Below are 26,112 nucleotides of genomic sequence, written 5' to 3'. Positions count from 1 at the left end.
ACGGCGACGTGCGGCGTCACGGGGCGCAGAGCGCGCCTGGTCCGCGCGCTTGCGCGCGTCCCAGGGGACTGCTGACGGGATTGCGTGCTTGCGCGGAGGCGGGGGCCAGATCAGCTTGGGCTGCGGGGGCCGCGGGGCCAGACGAAGGAGAGGGCGGGGTCAGCTTCGGGACCGCGGCAACAACACTCCGAGCGAGCGCCTGGGCCAGAGGAGAGCGATGTTGTGGTTCCAGGGCGCCATTCCGGCCGCCATCGCGTCGGCCAAGAGGAGCGGCGCGGTCTTCGTGGTATTCGTGGCAGGTGAAGGGGGCGGGGGCCCGAGTTGTGGCCGGACACTCCTTCGGCCTACCTCCAGTTCTAGCCTTTCCTCCGAACTCCGACAGGCCCAGGCTGCCGTTCCTGGTTTCCCAGCGCTTCCCCCTTCCGTTTGGGGCATGCCGGGCCTGGCTAGGCCCCCAGCTCCCGCTTCTTCAGCACCCCGGCGGGAGGCACGGTCCCCGCCTCGCCCCCACAGCTCTCAGAGCCCCGCCTACAGCTCTGGCAGGGCACGGGGCCGCGTCCCGAAGGCCCTAGCCGCGTACCCCCGCTGCGCCCCCTGAGGAGTTGGCGCACTTAGACCCCAACAGCCCTCTCTCGGGCACCCCGGTAGATGTCTCTGCCCCCGAGGACCCACTTCGGGATGCTTAACGTTTGTGTAGCACAAGTGTTTAGGTGGTGATAGAGACAGGCCATTAGGCAGGCAGTTGGGTTCGTAATTAGTTGTGGACTGTCAGGAAGAAAGCTGTGTCATCGGTTAGCAACAAAGAGAAACCACCTGATGTTCACGGCTACTGGCGATCGTACGTTCCTGCAACGCAAACTTTTGAGCTTTATATAGGTTGGATTTTTTTTTTTTTTTTAATTCTAACAGGGGGAGAGAGTCTAATGTGGAGTATTTGCTTTGTTGCAACTTGGTTTTTGTACCGTTTGTTGAGAAGAAGTAGCCTTTCAGTCTTTAGTTCGTTTTGCTGTCTACCTAGTCTAATATCTGTAGTTTCGAGAACGTGAGCTAACTCATTTATCCTGTCTTACTCTGGTTTATTTTGCTCCGTCTTTTATTACTACCCTATTTTATTACAAAAATCTTCTAGATTTACAGTAGACCTAAGCCTCTATGGTTTTGCTATTCTCACCACATGAGCCAAATTAGTGTTTGTGATTTCTATTAATTTGAGGTGTATTATTTCAGCAATTTATGCTTAATAACGGTGTACTCATTAACTTAATGACCCTTGGGAGACTAGATAGCAGCTCTATAACTTTATGCAACGCCGTGAACAGAGGCTAAAATATGAGCTTCACTTCAAATCAAGTTTGAAATTTATAATTGTTTTAAGTTATGCCAAATTTTTAGTTAATTGTTCATTAGAAGAGCAGTTTGATCCTCTTATGTGTCTTTAGAGTTATATTTTAGATGCATAACTGCTATAATCCTGTAAGAAGAAAAAGTGGGATAAAAAGGGATTAAAAAGGAAAGGAAAATTAAATTATCTATACTTATTAAGAGCATAGTAGTAGTTTTATGACATTTTAAGTTGTTTTTCACATAAAATCTCCTTGATTCTTTATAAGTAGAACAGATATTATTGTACCCATTTCTTAGTTGAGGAAATTTATGTCCACAATGGTTAAGTGACGTGCACCAGGATCACAAAATATTTCCATCTTGTCCTGACAAATTTTTTTTTTAGCAGCTTCCAAAAGCTGTGTTTTTTGTTTTGCTTTTTGTTTCTTGAGAAAAACCGAGCAACTGGAGACCTCATGGATTAATGAAATTGATGTAGAAGTCAGGAAATCTAGGATTATGGTAGTCAATTTTTAATTTTTTAATTTGTTTTAATTTATTTTTAATTTTTTAAAAAAAGATATTTATTTATTTGACAGACAGAGATCACAAGTAGGCAGAGAGGCAGGCAGAGAGAGAGAGAGGAGGAAGCAGGCTCCCTGCTGAGCAGAGAGCTCACTCAATATGGGGCTCTATCCCAGGTCATGACCTGAGCCGAAGGCAGAGGCTTTAACCCACTGAGCCATCCAGGCGCCCCTTTATTTTTAATTTAAAAAAAAAAAAAAAAAAGATTATTTATTTATTTCATGGAGAGAGAGACACACACACACACACATAGAGTGAGAGAGGGAGTACAAGCAGGGAGAGTGGGAGAGGGAGAAGCAGGCTTCCTGCCCAGCAGGGAGTCCAGTGTGGGGCTTGATCCCAGGACCCTGGGATCATGACCTGAGCCAAAGGCAGATGCTTTTTTTTTTTAAAGATTTTATTTATTTATTTGACAGACAGAGATCACAAGTAGGCAGAGAGGCAGGCACAGAGAGAGGAGGAAGCAGGCTCTCCGCTGAGTAGAGAGCCCGACGTGGGGCTCGATCCCAGGACCCTGGGACCATGACCTGAGCTGAAGGCAGAGGCCTAACCCACTGAGCCACCCAGGCGCCCCAGGCAGATGCTTTTTGACTGAGCCACCCAGGGTGCCCCAGTAGTCATAAAAATATATATATATATATATATTTTTTTTTATTTTATGGGGGAGGGGCAGAATGAGAGAGAGAGAATCCTCAGGCAGACTCCCAGCTGGGTGGGGAGCCCAATTCCAGCTTTGATCCCAGGACCCTGAGATAATGACCTGAGTTGAAATCAGGAGTCAGACACTTAACCGACTGAACCACTCAGGCTCCCTGATGGTAGTCATTTTTAAAACAAAAAACACAACTGATGGTGTCTAAATGTTCCTAGAAGATACTTTTGGGCTAAATAGTTAATTTGAAATAAGAAATGCTAGATTTAATTAACGAACATTAGGAAACAGTGCTAGTTATTACTGTAGCAAAATAAAGTTAGAGGTCTTTGGGATTCTCTGTGTATGTGTGTGTATTCCATTAACAGCTTACTGATGAGCACATATTACATGTTTGCGGAATATCACTGACTCTGTTGAATGTTTGTAGGAACTCCGTTAGCATCTGTCAAAGGCGTTTGTCTTTTGACCTGTTTAAAATACTGTTGGCTTTTCTAGAGTTTTCGTACATTAATCCCGAACACTAGGTGGGATTAGTTTCACTCTAGGAGTATGTAGTTAGTGGGGTCTTGAAACTGCAGCCCTTACATATTGCCTGGACCTTTGTTATAGCCAGAACTCATGATTTTTTTAGATGGGATACCCTAACAAAAGTAAAGCAATTCAGTAGAAAATTAGAAAGAAATAGTAAATCTTGAAACACTGAGAAAAATAAAATTAAGGTTTAAAAAAAAAAAAAAAAGAAAAAGAAAATTAAGGGTGCCTGGCTGGCTCAGTTAGTTAAGCGACTGCCTTTGGCTCAGGTCGTGATCCTGGAGTCCTGGGATCAGTCTCGCATTGGGCTCCCAGCACCATGGGGAGTCTGCTTCTCCCTCTGACCTTCTCCCCTCTCATGCTCGCTTTCTTTCTCTCTCTCAAATAAATAAATAAAAATTTTAAAAAAAGAAAATTAAAAAGATATCTGAAAGGCTGGAAGAATGGTCTTGAGGGCATACTTTGTTTCATATAACCCCTCAGTTGGGAAGCACTTTAGGCAGGTTTATATTTAGTGAAATTTTCGTGGATGAATTAAAGAAAATTATAGAATTAAAACTGGAGAGATTACTACTAGTTCAGACAAGAACTTAGCAAGTATTTTTAAAGTGTTATATCTTTGTAACTTGAAAGAAATAAAACTGAAGATTGTGATTCTGTTTTGGGGAAGGTAGAATATTCTGACAAGGATCCTGAAGCAAAGTGTCAGTTCACAGACTAGTGTTGCTAGTGGGCTAAACTTTTCATGACAGACACTATTTACTGCCTTTTTTGATTCAAAAAGACCACAAAAGCTTTTAGATTTTGACTAGTTGACATTTTCTGGGTTGGAATTCCTGGCTGTACTAAGCTCTGCAACTCTTTGCTTCTGAGTTTGTATTCTTTTGGTTTTTTGTTTTTAAGATTTTATTTTATTCTTTTAAAAATTTCTACACCCAGTGTGAGGCTTGGAACTCACAACCCTGAGATCAAGAGTCACATGCTCTACCTACTGACCTAGCTAGATGCCCCTGTATTGTTCTTTTTAAGTGTCTTTACTTTGGATGCTGCTGATACTACCAAAGATACAACATTTCCTACTAAAATTTTAGGCTGGCCTAACTCCATAGCATAGTTCATGTACTGATTAATAAGTAAGTAAAGATACTAAAGTTGGTTAATAATTTTACTCTGTAGAATTAAGGTGGGTCTCAGTGAGTTAAGGAATTCCATTCAGCCTTACATCTCTGTTGGTCAAGCAGCTGTTGCTGCTGCCACTAAGCTGAGTTATGGACAGACACTGCTAGTGGGGATGTGATATTTGGGACCGTCCCCATGTGGTACAACATACTGAAAAGTACCAACTTCAGAGGCAGGACATTCATACTTCTAGCTATCCCCTTGTCATCCCCACTTAGATGCCTCACAAGATCCTCAAGTATAAAAGTATATTTACTGCTTGTAAAAACTTGTTTTTCTCCCCACCAGTGTTGTACATTTAGTAAATGGCACGACTTTTACATCCAGATTGATAAACCGTACTGTGGGAGTTATCTTTGAATCTCAACTCTTTAGTCATCTCTTATCTCCCGTTCCGTGTTGTTTATGACACACAGTCACACAGTCACACAGGCCTTTTCCTACGCATAAAATCCTGCTTAGTGAACTGTTCAGGCTCTTGGCCCAGCTCAGTTTTTTCATCCTTTAGGTCTTACCTTAAATGTCACCCCAGAGAAGGCTTCCCTATCTGATCTCAAAAGGTCTCATTATTTTCTTAGATCTGTTCTTTTTTTCATAGTATTTATTCGTATAATTATTTATAATTGTTTACCAAAAAAGTACATTTTTTGTAGCATTAGATTTTTAAACTCCACTGAGAGCAGACAGTGTCTCATTTGTTTCCACATTTAGCTTATATATTAAGCTAATATATAATATATTATATATACTTTTGCCTCGGACAAAGTAAATGTAGAATAAAATCATGAATGTATGAAAAAAGAATGAAAAAAAAGGGTCCTTCTTGCCTCACATTCTTCTCTAAGAATGTTTGTAGTAAGAATGTTCCCATGTAGCTATTTTCTAGGTTGATAATTTTGTCATTCACTTGGAATTTTACGTGCCACCCCACAGTGTTGGAAGATGTGCTCAGAATGATGTCGCTGCAAATGATAATTTTCCCCATTTGCTTTCTCAACATCTGGGAATCTGCTAATGGGCATTCTTTTTGGTCCTGGTCTGCGGGTGTGTTCTGCTCCCTCTTTACTTCTCCATGGCCAGATTTGTCAAGCTCCTCTTCCTGGATCATCTCACATAGAAAATACTCAAATATGCAGCATTAGTCAATTATTATAGGTATGCCAGGATACTTACTTTACAAGAAATTCAGCTATTCGTTCCACAGAATACTTATTGAGAGCTTGCTATATGTCAGGTACTTAACATATGCCAGGTTGTGTTGTAGGCATTTGAGTTATATTAAAAAATTATATTTAAAAAGATATAATAAAAATTATATTAAAAAAGAAAACAATCCTTGCTCTCATGGAGCCTGCATTCTAGTTTGTGGGGGACAGTAAATATAATAAGTAAACACATGGTCTATTGGAAGGTCAAAAGTATTACAGGGGGAAAAAAGACCAGGAAATTAGGGAACTTTGGGAATGTCTGAAGGCTGTCATTTTATTTTTTATTTGTATTTGTATATGGGACTTGTGGGCCTTGAGCTCATGACCCTGAGATCAAGAGTTGCATGCTCTACTAACTAGGCCAGCTAGCTGCCCCTAAAGGCTGTCATTTTAAAGTAGTGTATAGTCTACTGGGTATTTACCCCAAAGATACAGATGTAGTGAAAAGAAGGGCCATATGTACCCCAATGCTTATAGCAGCAATGTCCACAATAGCCAAACTGGAAAGAGCCGAGATGCCCTTCAACAGACAAATGGATAAAGATGATGAGGTCCATATATAAATGGAATATTACTCAGGCATCAGAAAGGATGAATACCCAACTTCTGCATCTACATGGAGGGGACTGGAAGGAGATTATGTTCAGTGAAATAAGTCAAGCAGAAAAAGTCAATTATCATATGGTTTCACTTACTTGTAGAACATAAGGAATAACATGGAGGACATTAGGAGAAGGAAAGGAAAAGTGAAGAGGGGGAAATCAGAGTAGGAGACGAACCACGAGAGACTGTGGACTCTGAGAAACTGAGGGTTTTCGGGAGGAACCACGAGAGACTGTGGACTGAGAAACTGAGGGTTTTTGAGAGGAGAAGGGTGGAGGGGATGGGTGATCCTGGTGGTGGGTAATTAAGGAGGACATGTATTGCATGGTACTGGGTGTTATATGTAAGCAATGAATCTTGGAACAGTACATCAAAAACTAATGATGTGTTGTATGGTGACTAACATAACGCAATAAAAAAAAAAAAGTAGCGTATAGTAGGGAAGCCTTTATTGAGAAGGTAATATTTGACCAAGAACTTAAGGGAGTTGAGTGTTGACCATGTAAATATCTGTGGGGAGAATATTCAAGGCAGAGGAAGCAACTAGTACAAAGACCTTAAAGTAAGAGTCTTTTTATATTAGCAGAATAGGAAAAAGGTAAAGAGATATGAGGTCAGAGAGGTAACTGGAGGCATGAGGCCATTTGTAGGGACTTTGACTTATAATGTAAGGGAAATTGGAAGCCATTGTAGATTTTGAGCGATGTGGTAAGACTCTTAACAAAAGTTGCCATGCTAATAATCGACTGAACAGCTTTGCCACATCTACTGCAGTCAGCAGTCAGACTTGGCATTCCAGAAAATGTTGACATCACTGTGAAGGGATGCACAGTTATTGTGAAAGGCCCCAGAGGAACCCTGCAAAGGGACTTTAGTCATGTCAGTATGGGACTCCATCTCCTCGGAAGGAGAAAGAGGAGGCTCTGAGTTGACAAATGGTGGGGAAATAGGAAAGAACTGGCTACTATTCATATAACCTGTAGTCATGTACAGTATATAATCTGGGGGACAGGGTGCTCCTGGCTTGCTCAGTCAGTAGAACATGTGATTCTTGACCTGGGGTGGTGAGTTTGAGCCCAAAATGGGTTGTAGAGATTACTTTAAAAAACAAAACGAAACAACATGATCAAGGGGGCTACGCTAGGCTTCCCTTACAAGATGAGGTCTTTGTATAATCACTTCCCCATCAATATTGTATTGAATATCAGGAGAATGGTTCTCTTGTTAAAATCTAGAATTTCTTGGATGGAAAACACATCTGTGGGTTTGAATGAGGCCACGTATTGTTTGTTCAGTATCTCAAGTCCAGAAAGATGAGTTAATTCTTGAAGGAAATGACATTGGACTTGTTTCAAACTCAGCTGCTTTGATTTAGCAAGCCACAACAGTTAAAAACAAAGATATCAGAAAATTTTTGGACAGTATCTATGTTTCTGAGAAAGGAAGAGTTCAAGAGACTGATGAATAAGATCTAAGTTGTCCAGCTACCTCAACAGCAAGATGCTGGATGATTTTTCAGACTTATTTGTGGTATTTTTTTTAAAGATTTTATTTATTTATTTGACACACACGCAGAGAGAGCGATCACAAGTAGGCAGAGGCAGGCAGAGAGAGAGGGGGAAGCAGGCTCCCTGCTGAGCAGAGAGCCCAACCACGTGGGGCTCCATCCCAGAACAAAGACCATGACCTGAGCCAAAGGCAGAGGCTTTAACCCACTGAGCCACCCAGGTGCCCCCATTTGTAGTATTTTAAAGATGCAATAAAAACTATATTGATTGGCATTGATGGGGCTGCTAGAATGAGCAGGGAAAACAGTTAGGAGGCTATTGTAATCATCTAGGTGAGATGTGGTAGCTTAAATCAGGGTGGTAGCAGTGAAAGTGGTAAGAAATAGTTACATTCTGCATAAATCTTGGAGAGAGAGCTGAAGTCAGGGATAACTAGTTTCTGGCCTAAAATCTGAAGGGTTGGAATTAAACAGGTAACTGAGATGAGGAAGGCTGAGGGTGGATTGGGAAAATGGCTACACATGAGAAGAAAACAACTTACGGAAGAACAGATACAGAATTTTTTTTTGTATTTGTAATTCATTTTTGGTAAACAAAAAATGTGACCTGAGAACTTTTTTAATCTGTAAATTGGCAGAGGTTGTTCACCTTTGAGAAAGCACTTAACCTCTGCTAAATGTCAGAAGTATTTTTCTTGACTTACTTGGGTAAGTTTCCTTCTGTCCATCAGTAAGTGGTTACATCAAAGTCTAGGCATTACAAGTCTAAAAAGGAAGTAATATGTTGATAGATAGAACTTTTAAAACATTTTGTCATTGAAGTATGACATATACAGTATACTAAGTGAAGTATATTAAGTGAGCAGCTAAGTGAATTTTTTATTTCTTTATTTGACAGACAGAAATCACAAGTAGGCAGAGAGGCAGGCAGAGAAAGAGAGAGGGGGAAGCAGGCTCCCTGCTGAGCAGAGAGCCTGACTCGGGGCTCTTCCCAGGACCCTGAGATCGTGACCTGAGCCAAAGGCAGAGGCTTAACCCACTGAGACACCCAGGCGCCCCTCAGTGAATTTTTATGTATTAACACACTCATGTAACTCTCATCCAGATAAGATATAAATATTTCCAGCACCCCCAGAAGGCTCCTTCATGCTCTTTCCCAATCAGTAGCACCTCTACCCAGGTAACTAATATGCTGAGTTGAGTTCTATCACCATAGATAACTTTTGGATCAGCATGCCTTTTTTTTTTTTTCTTTTGAGAATTATTTACCTTAGAGAGAGAGCATGCCTGCATGCTTGCAAGCAGGGGGAGGAGCAGAGAGAAAGGAAGAGAGAGAGGAGCAGACTCCTGCTGAGTGCAGAGCCCATCTCAGGTCTCTGTCTCAGGATGCTGAGATCATGACCTGAGCCGAAGTCAGGAGTGGACACTTAACCTACTGAGCCACTCAGGTGCCCCTGGATAAGTATATCTTCTAAAATTAGCGTACCTGTGATAAAAAGCAAGTCCAAAACTGCAATCACAACTGTACCTGCTTCTGTCTACCTTGGAGGAATTCTGGGGAGTGATGCCCTGGTGTGGGGACATTGAGCTTGACAGAAAAGTACTACATAAAGGAAGGCTATTGCATATTTATTTTCTAAAATCACGTGTACAAAAGCCAGAATAGCTGCTGTACATTTCCACAATGACTTGTAATTACTGTGGTACTATTTGCTTCATAATTTGGATGTCTTTTTTTAGAAAATATTTTGTAAAACCTAGATAGCTTCATTCTTTTTCATTACATCTTCATTTTTTTTTTTTTTTGGCAGCCTAAGCTGTTTTTTGTTACTTTTTATAAAGTTAACAGTGCATATAATCATGCTTTTCACTTTATTGGAAAATTTTAGTTTTCACACTTGGTAGAAAATACCAATTTATTTGTAGTATTTATGGAATTATATATTTTATTTGAAATTCCATATTCCAAGGGGAAAGAATCAGCAGATATTGGCCTTATAAGTATCCTTGAAATGTTTTACAGGTGATGATGAGCAGTCTACACAGATGGCTGCAAGTTGGGAAGATGAGAAAGTGACAGAAGCATCTTCAGACAGTTTTGTTGCTATTAAAATCGATACCAAAAGGTTTGCTTATAAAAGTATTAATTTTTTAAGTATAATAATTGTCTTTTGTGATTTATGGTGATACTCTTAGACTTTAAGAATGTTGATTTTTCTGTAAGGCATATTGGGGACTTAAATTCTGATTGCCATTTTCCAAATACATCATGGTATCTTGCTGAAAAACTTTTAAGTTCTGCTGGTCCACCAAACAACAATGTGACGTGTACTAGGAATGCAAAAGAACTGTGATCCTCAGCTTCTAAGAACTTAGAAGTAACTGTAAATTATATATCAGTTATCTCTGAAAGGTTGACCACTCTTTTGGATCCTATTTTTAGGAATGAAGCTGTTTACTTCAGTGGGAGTAAGGACTTTTTTAGGTCCCTCACAGTACTTGTTATCTGCAAGTCTCTTATTTGTCAATCCATTCCTTCTATCCCCACCCCTACTTAAAAATGTCTTTTTTTTTTTTTATTGTAGAAAATTTCAAACATATACAAAAGTAAGTGAATAGTATAATGAACTCCCATGTACTTGTCAACTACTTTGGTAATTATCAATTTTTAGTCAGTCTTGTTTCATCAGTACCATGACCCATTTCCACCCATCCCATATAATTTTGAGGCAAATAGTCTTTGTGTCACTTCATTGATAAATATTTTAGTATGTCTCTGGAAGATATATTTTTTTAACATTAATTAATCTAAATTTAGTATGTGAAAAACTAAATTTCTTAACATAGCTATAATACTAAAAAAAAAATAACTGTTTCTTAATAGCAGATATCCAGCTACTGTTCACATTTTCTGTTGTCTTATCTATGTCACAGTTGTATTCTTAGTTTATTATAGTTTGTTTGACACAGGATCCATCAAGGTCTACACATTGTGATGTGTTGACCTCTCAAGTCTCTTTTAGTCTGTAGACTCCCCCCCCCCTTCCTTTTCTTTGCAGTTAATATTTTGGGGAAACTAGGAGATTCATTCTTTAGTTTCCTGCAGTATGAATTTTGTTGACTGCATCCCTGTTAGTGTTATCTAGTTTGTTCCTCTATCCTCTGTTTCCTGTAAATTGACAGTTGGATTCAGGTTAGATTTTTTTTTTTCCCATTATGACTGCTTCATAAATGGTGGTATGTCTTTCATTCTTCCATTAGAAGACATATAATGACTTGTTGTCTTTATGATGTTAGCAGCAGGCATCAATGATCAGTACCTAGAAACAATAATTCATTAGCAGCTATAAAATGGTATTCCTGTCCTTTGGATACTGATAATATCAGAATGAATGAGTGATGGTTAAAAATTACTGTCAAGATCAAAATAATTTGCAATTTACCTGTAAGTTAGTAGGGTTTTTAAAAAAAAATTTATTTATTTAAGTAATTTGTACATCCATGGTGAGACTCAGAACTCATGACCCTGAGATTAGGAGTCACATGCTCTTCCGACTGAGCCAACCAGGTGCCTCAGTTTGCAAATTTTTCATTAAAATTTTTTCAATATAAAAATGTCATAAAACAAACATAGTGGTTTGCCTCACAGTAGGAGTTGTTGAACTATATATTTATTGAGCTGTAATACTTTAAAAAAAAGAATCTTACCATTTTAATGTATATCCTATCATTTATATTATCCATTATTTCCAGAAGCACCAGTAACAGCAGGAGGAATATAGGGGTATATTGGAAACATGGAAGAAATGAGAATATCAGGATTTTTATACAAATTTTTATACAGGTTATACACAGACTGATGTAACTACCAATTTTTCTTTTGAGAAGAAGGAAGGGGGATAGAGGAGGGACAAGAGGGAGAGGGAAAGAGAATCATAAGTAGGTTCCGTGGCCTGTGAGGAGCCCATTGCAGGACTTGATCTCACATCCCCGAGATCATGCCCTGAGCCAAAACTAAGAGTCGACGCTTAACCAACTGAGCAACCCAGGAGCCCTGTCTCTAACATTTTAAAAAATAAATTTTATTTTTTTCTTTCTTTTCTAAAAACAAATTTCTAAAATCATTTGCAGGAATACCTGTGTGTAGTGATGGTTGCTGTTTCTTTATGGACTGCCTGCTAATAGAATCTAATGGAATGAAAAGTTAATTTTATTTACTATATAAAAATTATGAAATTAATGTTCTTATAGTATTCTAGTGTGTATTTATTTATGGAGATAGCCCATGTTGAAAATAAACTGTTACGGAATGCATCAGAAGTTTACATTGGCGGGGCACCTGCCTGGGTAGCTCAGGGATTTTAGGGTTCCACTCTTGATTTCTGCTCAGGTCATGATGTCAGGGTCCTGGGATAGAGCCCTGCATTGGGCTCTGTACTCAACAGGGAGTCTATTTGAAGATTTTTTTTTCTCCTCTCCCTTTGCCCCTGCCTCCCCTTAAAATAAATAAATCTTTTTTTTAAAGTTCACTTTGGTTATTTTTGGGAAGATAGAATTCTTGGTACTTCTTTTCTTTAAACTTTTCCCATTCAGTTTTCAGATGATTTTATGGTAATTGTGGTTTATATTCAGAAAATGAAACAATTTTCTAATTCCTGGAAATACTAATTTGATTCTTGGTATTACTACTCTACATTGATTAGTATGTCTTACTTGTATCAGAATGTAACGTCTCACTTTATCCCTGTCCCTAACCACCTAGTTCCCCTTCTCTGGAGTGACCAAATCAAGAAAATTTATTTCCCTCCCCTCTCTTACATTCTTGTTTATTATCCTCTCTTTTTTACAGAAGTGGTAGCATTTTGATATACCTTTTTTCTGTCTTTTTTTATGACTGCTTAGTTAGTTTTTACTAGTGGATACTTAGGTTGTTTTGAAATATTAATACAAAGTACTGTATTATCATTTGCACAGGTAAATCATAAGCATTAATATTCTGTTGTTACAATTTAAGATATTATATTCAGGAATACTTGATGCTTAGGAAGCAACGTGGCAGAGACCTACTTGATTTTAGTCATCAGATCTGGCCACCAGTGTGGGTTGCAGGAATGAATGTAATCTGAAAATTATAAAACCAGAAAAGGTCTGTAAAATAAGAATTGTACTTTTCTCCTTCCAACTGATGAATATGAAAGAAAACAGTGCTTCAAAAAATCATTTTAATGATACCAGTAAATTTTTATGAAACAACTGAGTATTGGGGAAACTCATATATCTAGTGATTTTCTGTTTGATTTTGTTTTACAGTGAAGCCTGCCTACAATTTTCACAAATCTGTATCCTTTCAATAAAGAATTGGTTTGACAGATATTTGCATGAGGAATTGCCTTTCTTTTGGTTAATTCATGACATTTTGAAATTAATCATTTTTATTTAGGAACTCTTACATTCTTGTTTATGGGAAATTTATACTACTAAGTGTTCTTTGAGATAATACATTGTAGCAAAGGGGATCATAGGGATCCCTATTGTAGCAATGGGGATCATATTTATTATCAATATCTGGAAAGCAATATGGGACAGTTTGGTTGGAATGTTAGAAGAAGCTGTCAAGCTGCAAGATAGATGTAGAAGTTACAAAAGAGGAGAATGTAGTGGATGATCCCCACTCAGTTATACAATACAGATAAATTAGTTTATCACATGTATGACAAGCATAATGATAAGGTAGTTGAAATTAATTGGTAAACATGTTAGCTGGTAACATTGTGAAATTCACAAAGACTTGTTTTGCTTTGTTGTCAGTAGTATTTCATAAAATTATCCCCTTGTTTTTCATGAATTGTTAGACTTAATTAAATTGTACAGATCCCGTAGTGTGTGTTCCATCCAGTTTCTTTATTGGAGACAGTGGAATTCCCTTGGAAGTAATAGCAGGAAGTGTTTCTGCAGATGAACTTGTTACCAGAATTCACAAAGTCCGGCAGGTGAGAAAGAACAGAATTTCTTTTTTACAAACATGGGAAAATGGTGTGTCAGAAACTTGACATTGGAGTATTTTTGGAGCTGTCTGTATAACCAGGAACCTGCCATGCCATTAAACTTTAAAGGTAGTAAATATTTTCCCGGATTGATTTCGAATATAGCATTGTGAAGTTATAAGTACCTGAACCTAATGAGTGACTTCTTACTCTCCCTTCTTTCTTCCTCCCTCAGTCAACTACTAATAAGCATCACTATTACTTTGTTCCAAGAGAGAGGTTTCACATTAAGGTCCCAAACTGTATTGCTTGACACATTTTAAGGAATTTAGTCAATTTCTCATTAGTATCCCCTTTGGGCAAATGGCTAATATAGCTTGAAACTTTTTTCCTTGAACTAATTTGAAGGAAAATCCGTATGCTTTGAAAATCTTTTTATGCTCTTGTCACATTGTAGTTGAATTCTACAGTGTGATTATGCCATGTTTAGGATTATACAGTTTATATTAATCTATTTAGAAGGTTTAGTACTTTTCCCTCTTATGGAGACAGTTGACTTTTATTTTGGCATCATCTGCCAGGTAGGTTTAGATTCTTACCTATTTATTAAATTCCAGTGTATTTTTGCCCTAGATGCACTCATTAAAAGGTGAAGCATCGGTGGCAAATGGCAGCCAGTCAGAAAGTTCAGTCTCTACTCCACCAACCTCGTGTGAACCTAACAACACTTCTGAAAACTCTCAGTCCAGAAATGCGGAGCTTTGTGAGACACCACCCACTTCTGATAGAAAGTCAGATTCTGCAACAGGTAATTTTTAGTGTACCCTTTTGGGTATAGGTAGAAGTACTCCATCATTTTGTTTTAAAGGTCAGGGATTAATATCCTTAAAAAGAAAAATAACTGTTTCTCCTCTGTCATATTCATTTAACTTAAGATTTAAGGGTTGTCTTAAATACATGTGTTGGTCTGATAGTCGCAGAAAAGAATGAAGTCCGTGAATATGCCTTTCAAATCCAAATAGGCAACAGTTCAGAATAGTTGATTTGTAATTTCTTTTACTGTGCCATATTCAGGGACTGTTATTATGACACTTAACAATTTTATAAATATCTTTCCAGCCAGAGGATTTTGAAAGGTTGAAATGAACTAATGTATTTGGAATTGTTTTTATGACCTGTAATATGCTATACACATTTAAAAAATAGTATTTGCATTTTTAGAGATTAGAATTAAAGGTAACTGTAAAATTGTGGAAATAAGAGATGTGATTGCAGAGGGGTTGATAGAAAAAGGCAAAAGAGAAAATTTATACCATACATTAGGGATTTGTGTTCAAAGTTGCTTGGTGTAAAATATCTTTGTATTGGGCAACACAGAGTTATATAAAAAGTTAGAAGTTAGTAGATGAGTATCCTAAAAGATAATTCTACTCTAGCTGAAGTTATACGTAACAGGTTTTGAATATTTGAAGAATAGCTGCCAGGTCCCCTCTCAGTAGTCTCATTTTGAGGTTTTCATCTACAGATCGCTTAGGTTCTGGATGCACACAAAACTAGGGAATGCTATAATGAATGTAGCCCATATAGCTGTATAGCAGGATACTTAACTTTTACATTTACTTGGATACTTATCATTGCCAAATTCTTTGTTCCCTTTTGAATATATTTTCCTCTGGTATCGTTCTCTTCACCTGAAATACTTCCCTTAGCATTTCTTTTCTTTTTTTTTTTTTTTAAGATTTTTTTATTTATTTGATACAAAGAGAGACAGTGAGAGAGGGAACAAGCAGGGGGAGTAGGAGAGGGAGAAGCAGGCTTCCTGCTGAGCAGGGAGCCCAAAGCGAGGCTTGATCGCTGGACTCTGGGATCATGACCTGAGCTGAAGGCAGATGTTTATCGACTGAGCCACCAGGCACCCCCACCTTTTTTTTTTTAAGATGTATTTATTTATTTATTAGAGAGGGCACTCAAGTGGAAGGAGGGTTGGGGTGGGGGAGAATTTTCAAGCAGACTCCCTGCTGAGCGTGGAACCCAGTGCAAGGCTCTGTCTTACCACACATGAGAATATGACCTGAGCTGAAATCAAGAGTCAGACATTCAGTGACTTAGCCACCCAAGTGCTCCTTGCTTAGCATTTCTGATTACTCAGGTCTTTTGGCAAAATAATTCCTTTGTCTCTGAAAAATGAAAGTGTCCGTTTTATCTTCACTCTAGAAAGATATTTTTACTAGACACAAAATTTGGGGTTTACAGTTATTTTTTTCAACCCTTTAAGGATCTTTTGGGCTCCATAGTTTTCTGATGAGAAGTTTCTGTTGATAGCAGTGTTTCCCATATATGGAATATATTGCTTTTCTCTCTGCTTTCAGGATTTTCTCTTTCTTTGGCTTTTAGCAGTTTGACCGTATTATGCCTAGATATGCTTTTTCTTTGTGTTTATTCTGCTTGGGGTTTGCTGAGCTTCTTAAATCTGTAAATACATGATTTTTTGCTAAATTTGGGGAATTTGGAGCCATTATTTATTGAAATATTTTTCTCTTACTTTGCTGGAAATAATTGCATATATGTTAGGCTTCTTGATATTATCCCACAGATTCACATTTTTCTTTTTTTTCCCTCTTATTTAGATTGGATAATCTTACTGATCTATAAGTTCACTGACTTTTATCATCTTTCTACTCTTAAGCCCATCTAATGAATTTTTTTTTTTTAATTTTTGTTTTAAGATTTTTATTTTAAGTAATCTCTGTGTCCTGTGGAGCCCAGATTTAAAACCCTGAGATTAGGAGTCATATTCTCTACTGAGTTAGCCAGGTACCCCTACTGAATTTTTATTTGATTTTTTTTTTTTTTTTTTGACAGACAGAGATCACAAGTAGACAGAGAGGCAGGCAGAGAGAGAGGAGGAAGCAGGCTCCCTGCTGAGCAGAGATCCTGATTCGGAGCTCGATCCCAGGACCCTGGGATCATGACCTGAGCTAAAGGCGGAGGCTTTAACCCACTGAGCCACCCAGGCACCCCTTGGTAATAATTTTTAAGTTGACTTTTTTTAATAGACTTTCAAAATACTTTTTATGGTTTTATTTTTAGAGAGAGAGAACTCACACAAGTCAGGAAGGGGAAGAGAGAGAGAGAGTATTAAGCAGGCTCCATGCTCAGTACAGAGCCCCCTGTGGGGCTCGATCTCATGACCCTGAGATCATGACCTGAGTCAAAATCAAGAATCAGATGCTTAACCAACTGAGCTACCCAATAGACTTTTTTTTAGAGCAGTTCTATGTTTATAGCAAAATTAAGAGGATGGAACAGATTTCCTGTATACCTTCTGCCCCACTATCTACATCCTCCACCACAGTGATACATTTTATTAAAACTAATGAGTCCACATTTGACACATTATAATCAGGCAAAATCCATACTTTACATTAGAGTTTTCTCTTGATGTTAATACACTCTGTGAGTTTGGACAAATGTATTATGACATGTATCCATTGTTATGGCATCAGTATAGAACAAAGTATTTTTACTGCCCTAAAGGTCCTTTGTGCTCAGCCTATTCATTCTTACTGATTTTTTTTAGTCTTCATAGTTTTTGCCTTTTCCAGAGTGTCGTACAGTAGTCTTTTCAGATTGGCTTCTTTCACTTAGTAATAGGCATTTAAGCTTCCCTCGTGTCTTTTCATCACTTGATAGCTCATTTCTTATAGAGCTGAATGATATTCCATTGTCTAGATGTACCACAGTTTATGAATCTGTTCACCTACTGAAGAGTCATCTTGGTTTCTTCCAAGTTAGCAGTTATGAATAAAACTGCTGTAAGCATCTGTGTGCAGGTTTCTGTGTTTACATAAGTTTTTTTTTTACTTTCCTTGGGTAAATACCAAGCTCGTGATAGCTGGATTGTGCTCTCAGGAAATGTTTAGTTTTGTAAGAAGCCAGCAAGCTGTCTTCCAAATTGGCTGTACCATTTGCCGGTAAAATTATTTTGGATTTTCTTATTCTTCCCTCTATCTCCTCCTCCTCTTCTAACTTTCTATTTTGAAATAGTGTGACTCATAGAAACTTAAAGTAGTTATACTCAGTCCCAGTGTACCCTTTACCAACATTTTATTCAATTTATCTTTTAATTTATTTGATTTTCCTTTACCTCATTAAGTTATAATAGCTCTGTCTCATCTCAGGATTGCCGTTTTTTTGTCTTTTCTCCTGAGAATGGGTCACATTTTCCTTTTGGGTTGTGTGTCAGGAAATTTTTGTGTCTTGTACATTGTTACAGACACTCTGGATTCTGTTAGTGTTGATGCTTTTGTTTCAGTAGACACTTACCTTACTTCAACTCAAACTCTGTCTTTTTGAAGTGTGAGGTGTGAGTAGAAGCTCTAATCTCAGTTCTTTGTGGGTTTTTTTTTTTTTCACTTTGTTATGGAAAATTTCAGACCTCTAGAAAAGTAGAGAAAATAGTATAAGAAATCCCATGAACTCACTGCCTTTAAGAGTCTTCAGTTCTTACCAACTCATGGCTGATACTGTTTCATTGGTGCCCCCTATTCCTCATCTCCTTGTCACTTATTATTTAAAACAAATTTTGGGCATCATATAATTTTATTTTAAAATATTAGTATGTAAAAGATGAGAAATTTATCTACCTGTCTATAGTAGGGTCCATGCCCAGTGTGGAGCCCAACTTGGGGCTTGAACTCGTGATGCTGAGACCAAGAGTGAGTCACTTAGCCATGCAGGTGCCTGTAAAAGATAAGAACTTTAAAAAATAACCGCAAATTGGTATCCCTTATGAAACATAGAAAGTTGAACAGTAATTCCTTTTTATCATTATTTATCTAGACAATATTTACATTATACTAAATTTTTATTTGTTTGGAGTCCAGTATATTGTTGCTGCTTGATGAGTCTCCTTTTTTCTTTTTCTTTTTTTTGAGTGTTTTTTTTTCTTTAAGATTTTACTTATTTATTTGACAGAGAGATAGCGAGAGCAGGAACACAAGCAGGGGGAGTGGGAGAGGGAGAAGCAAGCCTCCTGCCGAGCAGGGAGCCTGATGTGGGGCAGACGCTTAACCGACGGAGCCACCCAGGTGCCCCTTGAATCTTAGTTTTCATTTCATAAATAGATTCCCATTCTCACTGATTTTTTTTCTGTAGCTGCCCAGAGTCTGGATTTTGCTGCATTCTTTTTTTTAAGTTTGTATTTTAATCACCCAGTGCTCATCACAAGTGAATTTCTTAATTCCCATCACCTATTTCATCCATCCCCCCAGCCATCCACCTCCCCTCTGGTACCCATCAATTTTCTATAGTTAGAGTCTGATTCGTGGTTTGTGTCTGTCTTTTTTCTCCCTTTGCTTATTTGTTTCGTTTCTTAAATTCCCCATATGAGTGAATTCATTGGTTTTTTTCTTTGTCTGACTGACTTATTTCATTTAGCATTATACTCTCTAGCTCCATCCATGCAGCTGCAAATAGCAAGATCCCATTCTTTTTTATGGCTGAATAATATTCCTGTGTGTGTGTGTTTGTGTGTGTGTGTGTGTGTAAACATATCATATCATCTTTAACAGTGCATCAGTCAGTGGACGATGGGCTGCTTCCATAATTTGTCTGTTGTAAATAATGCTGCTATAGATACTGGGTTGCATGTATGCCTTTGAATGAGTGTTTTTATGCTCTTTGAGTAAATACCCAGTGGTGCAGTTGCTGGGTCAGTAGGATAGTTCTGTTTTTAACTTTTTGAGAAACCTTCGTACTGTTTTCCAGAGAGGCTGCACCAGTTTGTATTCCCATCAACCATACAAAAGGGTTTTCCTTTCTCCACATTCTCTGCAATACTTCTGTTTGATTTTAACCATTCTGGCAGGTGTGAGGTGATACCACACTGTAGTTTTGAGTGACATTTCCCTGATAAGTGATGATGAGCATCTTTTCATGTATGTGTTAACCATTTGGATGTCATCTTTGGGGAAATGTCTGTTCATGTCTTCTGCCCATTTTTAAGTTGGATTATTCATTTTTGGGGTGTTGAGGTTTTGTATTAAGATTTGTTTTTTAAAGATTTCTATATATTTTAGAGAGAGCACATATGAGTGGGGAAAGGGCGGAGGGGGAGGAGAAGGAGATGCAGGAGAGGGACAAGCAGACTCCCTGCTGGACACAGAGCCCTGTGCAGGGCTGTACCCCTGAGATCGTGAGTGCTGAGACCCCATCCACCCTGAGACCATGACCCAAGCCAAAATCAAGAGCTGGACACCCAACTGACTGAGCCACCTAGGCACCCCTAAGGTTTTATTTTTAAATAATCTCCATACCCAGTGTGGGCACAAACTCAAAACCACAAGATTATAAAGTCCCATGCTTCACTGAGTGAGCCAGCCAGTTGCCCCATGGATGTTGAATTTTTGTTAAGTTCTTTATATATTTTAATTACTAATCCTTTGTCGGATATATCATTTGCAGATACCTTCTTCCATTCTAGAGGTTGCCTTTTAGTTTTGTTGATTATTTACTTTGCTATGCAAAGTAGTCCCAATAGTTTTTGCTTTTGTTTCCCTTGCCTCAGGACACATATCTAGAAAGATGTTGTTATAGTTGATGTCAGAGAACCTACTGCCTGTGCTCTCTTCTAGGGTTTTTATTGTTTCAGATCTCACATTTGGGTCTTTAATCCATTTTGAGTTTATTTTTGTGTATAGTATGAGAAACTGGCCCAGTTTCATTCTTTACATGTAGCTCTCCAGTTTTCCCAGTACCTTTTGTTGAAGATTCTTTTTCCCATTACATATTCTTTCCTGCTTTTTCAAAGATTAATTGACCATATAAGTTGTAGCTTTATTTTTGGTTTTCTGTTCTATTGATATATGTGTCTATTTTTGTGCCATACTGTACTGTTTTGTTTACTACTACTTTGTGATATAACTTCAAGTTTATAATTGTGATGCCTCCAGCTTTGCTTTTCAAGATTGCTTTGGCTGTTTGAGACTTTTTTGTGGTTCACAAATTTTAGGATTGTTTGTTCTAGTTCTTTGAAAAATGTTGTTGGTATATTGATAGAGAGTGTATTAAATGTGTAGATTACTTTGGGTAGTATAGACTTTTTTTAAAAAAAAATTTTTTTTTAAAGATTTTATTTACTTATTTGCCAGAGAGAGATCACAAGTAGGTAGAAAGAGAGGGAGAAACAGGCTTCCTGCTGAACAGAGAGCCCGATGTGGGGCTCGATCCCAGGACCCTGAGATCATGACCTGAGCCGAAGGCAGAGGCTTTAACCCACTGAGCCACCCAGGCACCCTTAGTATAGACATTTTAAAATTACTCGTTCTTCCAGTCCATGGATGTAGCATGTCTTTCCATTTCTTTGTGTCCTCTTTACTTTCTTTCATCAGTGTTTTATAGTTTTCAGAGTACTGGTCTTTGACCTCTGTGGGTAGATTTATACCTTTGGGTAGGTATCTTATTATTTTTGGTCTAGTTGTATGTGGGAATGTTTTCTAATTTCTCTTTTTGCTGCTTCATTGGTGTGTAGAAATGTAACATTACTGTGCAATGATTTTGTTACCTGCGACTTTACTGAATTCATTTATCAGTTCTAGCTGTTTTTTGGTGGAGTCTTTTGGGTTTTCTTACTATAATATCTTTCATCTGTAAATAGTGAAAGTCTTACTTCTTCATTGTCAATTTAGATGCCTTTTATTTCTTTTTGTTGTCTCATTGTTGTGGCTAGGACTTCCAATACTGTGTTGAATAAAGTGGTGAGAGTGGCCATCCTTGTTTCGTTCTTTAGCTTAGGGAAACAGCTTTTTGTTTGTTTGGGTACATGAATATTTACAATTATTATATTTTCTTGTTGGATTGTCCCCTTTATTATTATATAGTATCCTTCTTTGTGTCATTATAGTCTTTGTTTTAAATCTGTTTTGTCCAATGTAAGTATTGCTACTCTAGCTTTCTTTTGACATTCATTTGCATGGTAAATGTTTCTTCATCCCCTCACTTACTTTTTTTTTAAAAGATTTTATTTATTTATTTGAAACAGAAAAACAGAAAAAGTATGAGCAGGGGGAGGGGCAGAGGGAGAGGGAGAAGCAAACTCCCTGTTGAGCAGAGAGCCCCACATGGGGCCAGATCCTAGGACTCTGGGATCATGACCTGAGCTGAAGGCAGATGCTTAACTGACTGAGCTACCCACGCACCCCATCCTCTCACTTTCAGTGCAGGTGTATTTAGGTCTAAATTGAATCTCTTATAGGCAATGTATAGATGGGTCTTGTTTTTTTATTCATTCTGTCACCCTGTATCTCTTGTTTGGGACTTTAGTTCATGTACATTTGAAGTAATTATTGATAGATATGTATTTATTGACATTTTATTACTTGTTTTGTGTTTGTTTCTGAGATTTTCTCTGATCCTTTCTTTCTCTCTTTCATGGTTTGCTGATTTTCTTCAGTGATATATTTGGATTTTTAAATTCTTATTCTTTGCATATTTATTAGTGTGTTTTGATTTGTGGTCTCCATTAGATTTGTATGTAACATATTCTCTATATAGCACTCTGTTTTAACTTGATGGTTGTTTAAATTTGAACCAGTTTTCCTCCCCATGTTTTAGGTATATGGTGTCATATTTTACATCATTTTACTTTGTGAGCTCCTTGACTGGTTTTTTTACATAAATACTCATTTTTACTATTTTTTTGTGTTTCCTGCCTTCATACTGTCATTTTTGGTCTTTCCTTTACACTAAGAGTCCCCTTTAATGTTACTTGCAGGACTGGTGTAATAGTCATGAGATCCTTTAGTTTTTGTCTGAGAAACTGTTAATCTCTCCTCCTATTCTGAATGATGGCCTTGCTGGATAGAGTATTCCTGGCTACAGATTTTTTCCTTTCGGCACTTTAATATCATGCAGCTCCTTTGTGGCTTGGAAAGTTTCTGGGGAAGAAATCCCCTGATTACTTTATGGTATTTCCTTTGTATATAACTGTCTTCTTTTGTCTTGCTGCTTAATATTTTTTCTTTTTTTTTTTTTTTTTTAAAGATTTTATTTTTGAATAATTTCTGTACCCAATGTGGGGCTCAGACCTACAACCCTGAGATCAAGAGTCACACACCACTGATTGAGCCAGACAGGAACTCCTTAATATTTTTTCTCTCTTACTATATTTTACTATTTTAATCGCAGTATTTCTTGTGTGAATCTGCTTTTACTGATTTTGTTGGGGATCGTCTGTGCATTCTGGATCTGGACATTTGTTTCCTTCCCCAGATTTGGGAAGTTTTCAGCTATTAATTTCTTCACATAAATTCTCTGTTCCCTTTTCTCTCTCTCCTTCTGGGACCCATGTAATACGAATTTTATGTTTGATATTGTTATTGAGTTCCCAGTCACTTCTTGTTTTGCATAATATTTTTTCTTTTTTGCTCTTGTTCAGTTTGATTACTTTCCATTACTCTTGTCTCCTAAGTCATTAATTCATTCCTCTGCTTCTTTCAGTGTGCTATTCATTCCATCAGTTGTGTTTCTCATTTCGTTTATTGAGCCATTTATCTCTGCTATGTTCTTTCTTTCTTTTTTTTTTTTTAAGATTTTATTTATTTGAGAGCATGCGTGTGCACATGAGTTGGGGGAAGGGGTAGAAGGAGAAGCAGACTCCTTGCTGTGCAGCAAGCTCAGTGTAGGGCTTGATCCCAGAACTCTGAGATCATTACCTGAGCTGATGGTAGCTGCCTAACTGACTGCGCCACCCAGTTGTCCCTCTGCTATGTTATTTCTTACCTCTATGTTCATTTTCAGTGAAGTCCTCTACTCTTTCCTCAAGTCCAGTAAGTATCCTTATGATCATTGCTTTAAATTTTCCATCAGGCATATTGCTTATATCTGTTTGCTTGGATCTCCGGCTGTGGTCTTGTCCTGTTTTCCATTTGTGACAAATTCCTCTGTCTTCACTTTTTGCCTAAGTCTCTTTGCCTGTTTCTCTGTGTTAGGAAAGTCTGCTACATCTCCTGTTCTTGAGTGTAATGGTTTAACGAAGTTGAGGTCCTATAGTGCCCTGCAGTGTAGCGTCCTTTGTTCCCCAGGGCCTGCGCTTCTGGGACTGTGTCCAGTGTGTGCTTCGTGCACTCTGCTGTTGTCTCCTGGTTGCTTTATGCTTCAGGCTAGTTGTCTGCAGATGCTCTCTTTGTCTCTCTGTCTTTTGCAGATAATGTTTGGTTCCTGGCCAGAAAGTGATGCGTTTTAACTAGGTGTGCCCTGGTCTGCTTCTGAAATGAGACCTGTTACCACCGCTGCCAGAATAGAGGCCTCACTATCCTCTGGGGTTAGGGATTATGCTCTGTGAGCAGGGATTTGGCCTGGTCTTTTGGGGAGGAGGGCTCATCATGCCCAGACTGAGGCAAATGTGACTGGGAAGAGTAGTTTTTCCAGAGTGTGACATGGCAGGGCTTGTTGAAAGCAAGTTAGGTAGCCAGTCTGGGTGCTGTGCTGCTTCCCGCTTATGGCTCTGTTTATGCTGAGGGGGGAAGGAGAGAAATGGCACTGGCCAATTTGTTTGTTTCTGGAGGGATGTTTCTGTCAGTACTGTTTCTCTGGGATATAATCTGAGATGAGCACCTAACCTCCCTACTGTAACTCCAGGTACTATTTAGATCACTGTTTCCATGCTGAGTATCTGTGGGCTCTTGGCCCTGCCTTTTCTCCAAGAGCAGCCCCAGTGTCCTCTGAACTCTCCCAGAGCCAAACACACTGACCTTTAAAAACTCCAGGCTTTAAGCCCTGCTGGTTAGAAGAATTCATAAAATTTGGACCCTTTTGCTTTCCAGGCCAGTTGCTGTGTGGGTTCGTTTTCCCTCTGCACTCTCTTGTCTTGTTTGTTTCTCACCCTTTCTCTGCCACCACAGTCCTCTCTCCACCTCAACTTCCATGATTTGTTTCTCTTCCGAGTGTGTGTCTGCATTTACTGCCTTCTTCGATGTGACTTCTTTTCTGCCTTTTGTTGTGGTGTATGTTCTGCCAGTCTTCAGGTCAATTACTGGTGTATTTAGGATAAGTTGATAGTTATGTATTTGTATTTGTGGGATGAGACCAGCCTAAGGTCCTACTTCACCTCCATCTTCCTCTCCACGTGGACTTTTCTGCATTCTTAGGGTATTATGTAAATATTCTTCTAAGTTGGTAGTTAACATTACAGGCTTGATCAGATTTAGGTTCATTATATATTATTTTTTGGCAAGACTGCTTTGTAAGTGGGAGATACATTATGCCTAATTATCCAGTTATGTTTTTAAACCTGAAGTTAGAACTTCTAATAAATTTTCATTATGTTTGGGTGTTTATCGTTGTTTTAACTTAAAAGTTTTTTGAAAATCTGGAACATTTCATTCATTGATTACCTGTTAAATATAAGCTCATTTAAGCTGTTTCATGCATAAAGTTATAAATGTATATTCCATACTCATTAGTCATTTACACAATGCCAAAGACAACTCTGCCATGCCATTGGAAATCTTACTGTATATGACATCTATCCATTTTTCTTTGTTTTTAGTCATAGATCTAACTGTATTGTTGTTCAGCACCTTTTTTTTTTCCAACTACCTGCAAGTTATCTTCCAAAGTTCTGTTAAGTTTTTTGCTGTATTAAGGTATGAATGTCCTTGGCATTAATTTAATTTACTAATGAAATTGATTTATTTCCAATTGAACACACACTGGATGCTAGTGGTTACCACTTCTTATTCAAGGGTTGCATTTAGTGATGTGCCAGTAAATATTAAAGAAGAGGCCCTGGCGGGGGGTGGGGGGGAGGTGTAGGGTGGTGGGGAGCCCTTGCTGGGAGTATTTGCTAATTTCCAAGGTGTACTACTCCTACTATGGCTGATTTCACACTACCTAGGTGATGCCACTGAATGTAGAGATAGGGATAGATGTGCATCATCAGCTCTGCTTAGTTATTCTCGTTTTCCCACCACCACTGTAATAGCTGAAGCACTTAGTTTGTGCTATCTTTGTAGAAGTCTAAGCTTTTTATGTGAATTAACATACATTAACATAACAATTCTATGAGGTTATTGTTCTCATTATACAGATAATAGCCAGGTTAAGTAATTTACTAAAGTAATAGGACAGGATTTGAATCCAGATTTTGTTGCTTCAAGGTCCTTACTCTTTCAGAGATCAGAAATGTCAAGAATCAAGTAAGTTCCAACTGGTAAGGAAGACAATGACAGAGGTTCTAAAGGGAAGTACCAGAAAATAGCTGTTCTCTACAAGCCAAGTAGGAAATTCTGGCCTTAAGGAATTTTTTTTTCTTTTTTAAGATTTTATTTACTTTTTTTTTTTTTTTTTTTTTTTTTTTGAGAGAGGGAGTGAACAGAAACTGGGGAAGAGCAGAGGGAAAGGGACAAGCATTTGTTATGCTGAGTGCTGAGCCCACATAGGGCTCCATCTCATGACCCGGAGATCATGATCTCCGGGTCATGAGAGTCAGATCAAGAGTCAGATGCTTAACTGACTGAGCTACCCAGATGCCCCAGG

General features: G+C 38.3%; 1 protein-coding gene across 3 annotated transcripts in view; it reads left to right on the top strand.

The window, feature by feature from the left end:
- Nucleotides 1-82: 82 nt before the first annotated feature.
- Nucleotides 83-26,112, top strand: part of UBXN4 (UBX domain protein 4) — a 57,409-nt gene continuing 31,379 nt past the window's right edge. The window contains exons 1-5 of one of the 3 annotated variants that reach the window (XM_044242567.1): nucleotides 83-299; nucleotides 9,615-9,717; nucleotides 12,902-12,930; nucleotides 13,463-13,581; nucleotides 14,209-14,383. In XM_044242567.1, coding sequence (XP_044098502.1) covers nucleotides 218-299; nucleotides 9,615-9,717; nucleotides 12,902-12,930; nucleotides 13,463-13,581; nucleotides 14,209-14,383 — 508 coding nt within the window. In that variant the 5' untranslated portion in view covers nucleotides 83-217. Of the gene's footprint in view, nucleotides 300-683; nucleotides 839-9,614; nucleotides 9,718-12,901; nucleotides 12,931-13,462; nucleotides 13,582-14,208; nucleotides 14,384-26,112 lie in introns of those variants that run through there. The other 2 variants (XM_044242570.1, XM_044242569.1) reach the window with 2 other exon arrangements.

Source organism: Neovison vison, chromosome 3, assembly GCF_020171115.1.
Source record: "Neovison vison isolate M4711 chromosome 3, ASM_NN_V1, whole genome shotgun sequence".
In the NCBI taxonomy this organism is placed as follows: domain Eukaryota; kingdom Metazoa; phylum Chordata; class Mammalia; order Carnivora; family Mustelidae; genus Neogale; species Neogale vison.
The sequence above is the reverse complement of the archived record's forward strand: the minus strand, read 5'-3'. Positions and strand labels throughout refer to the sequence as shown.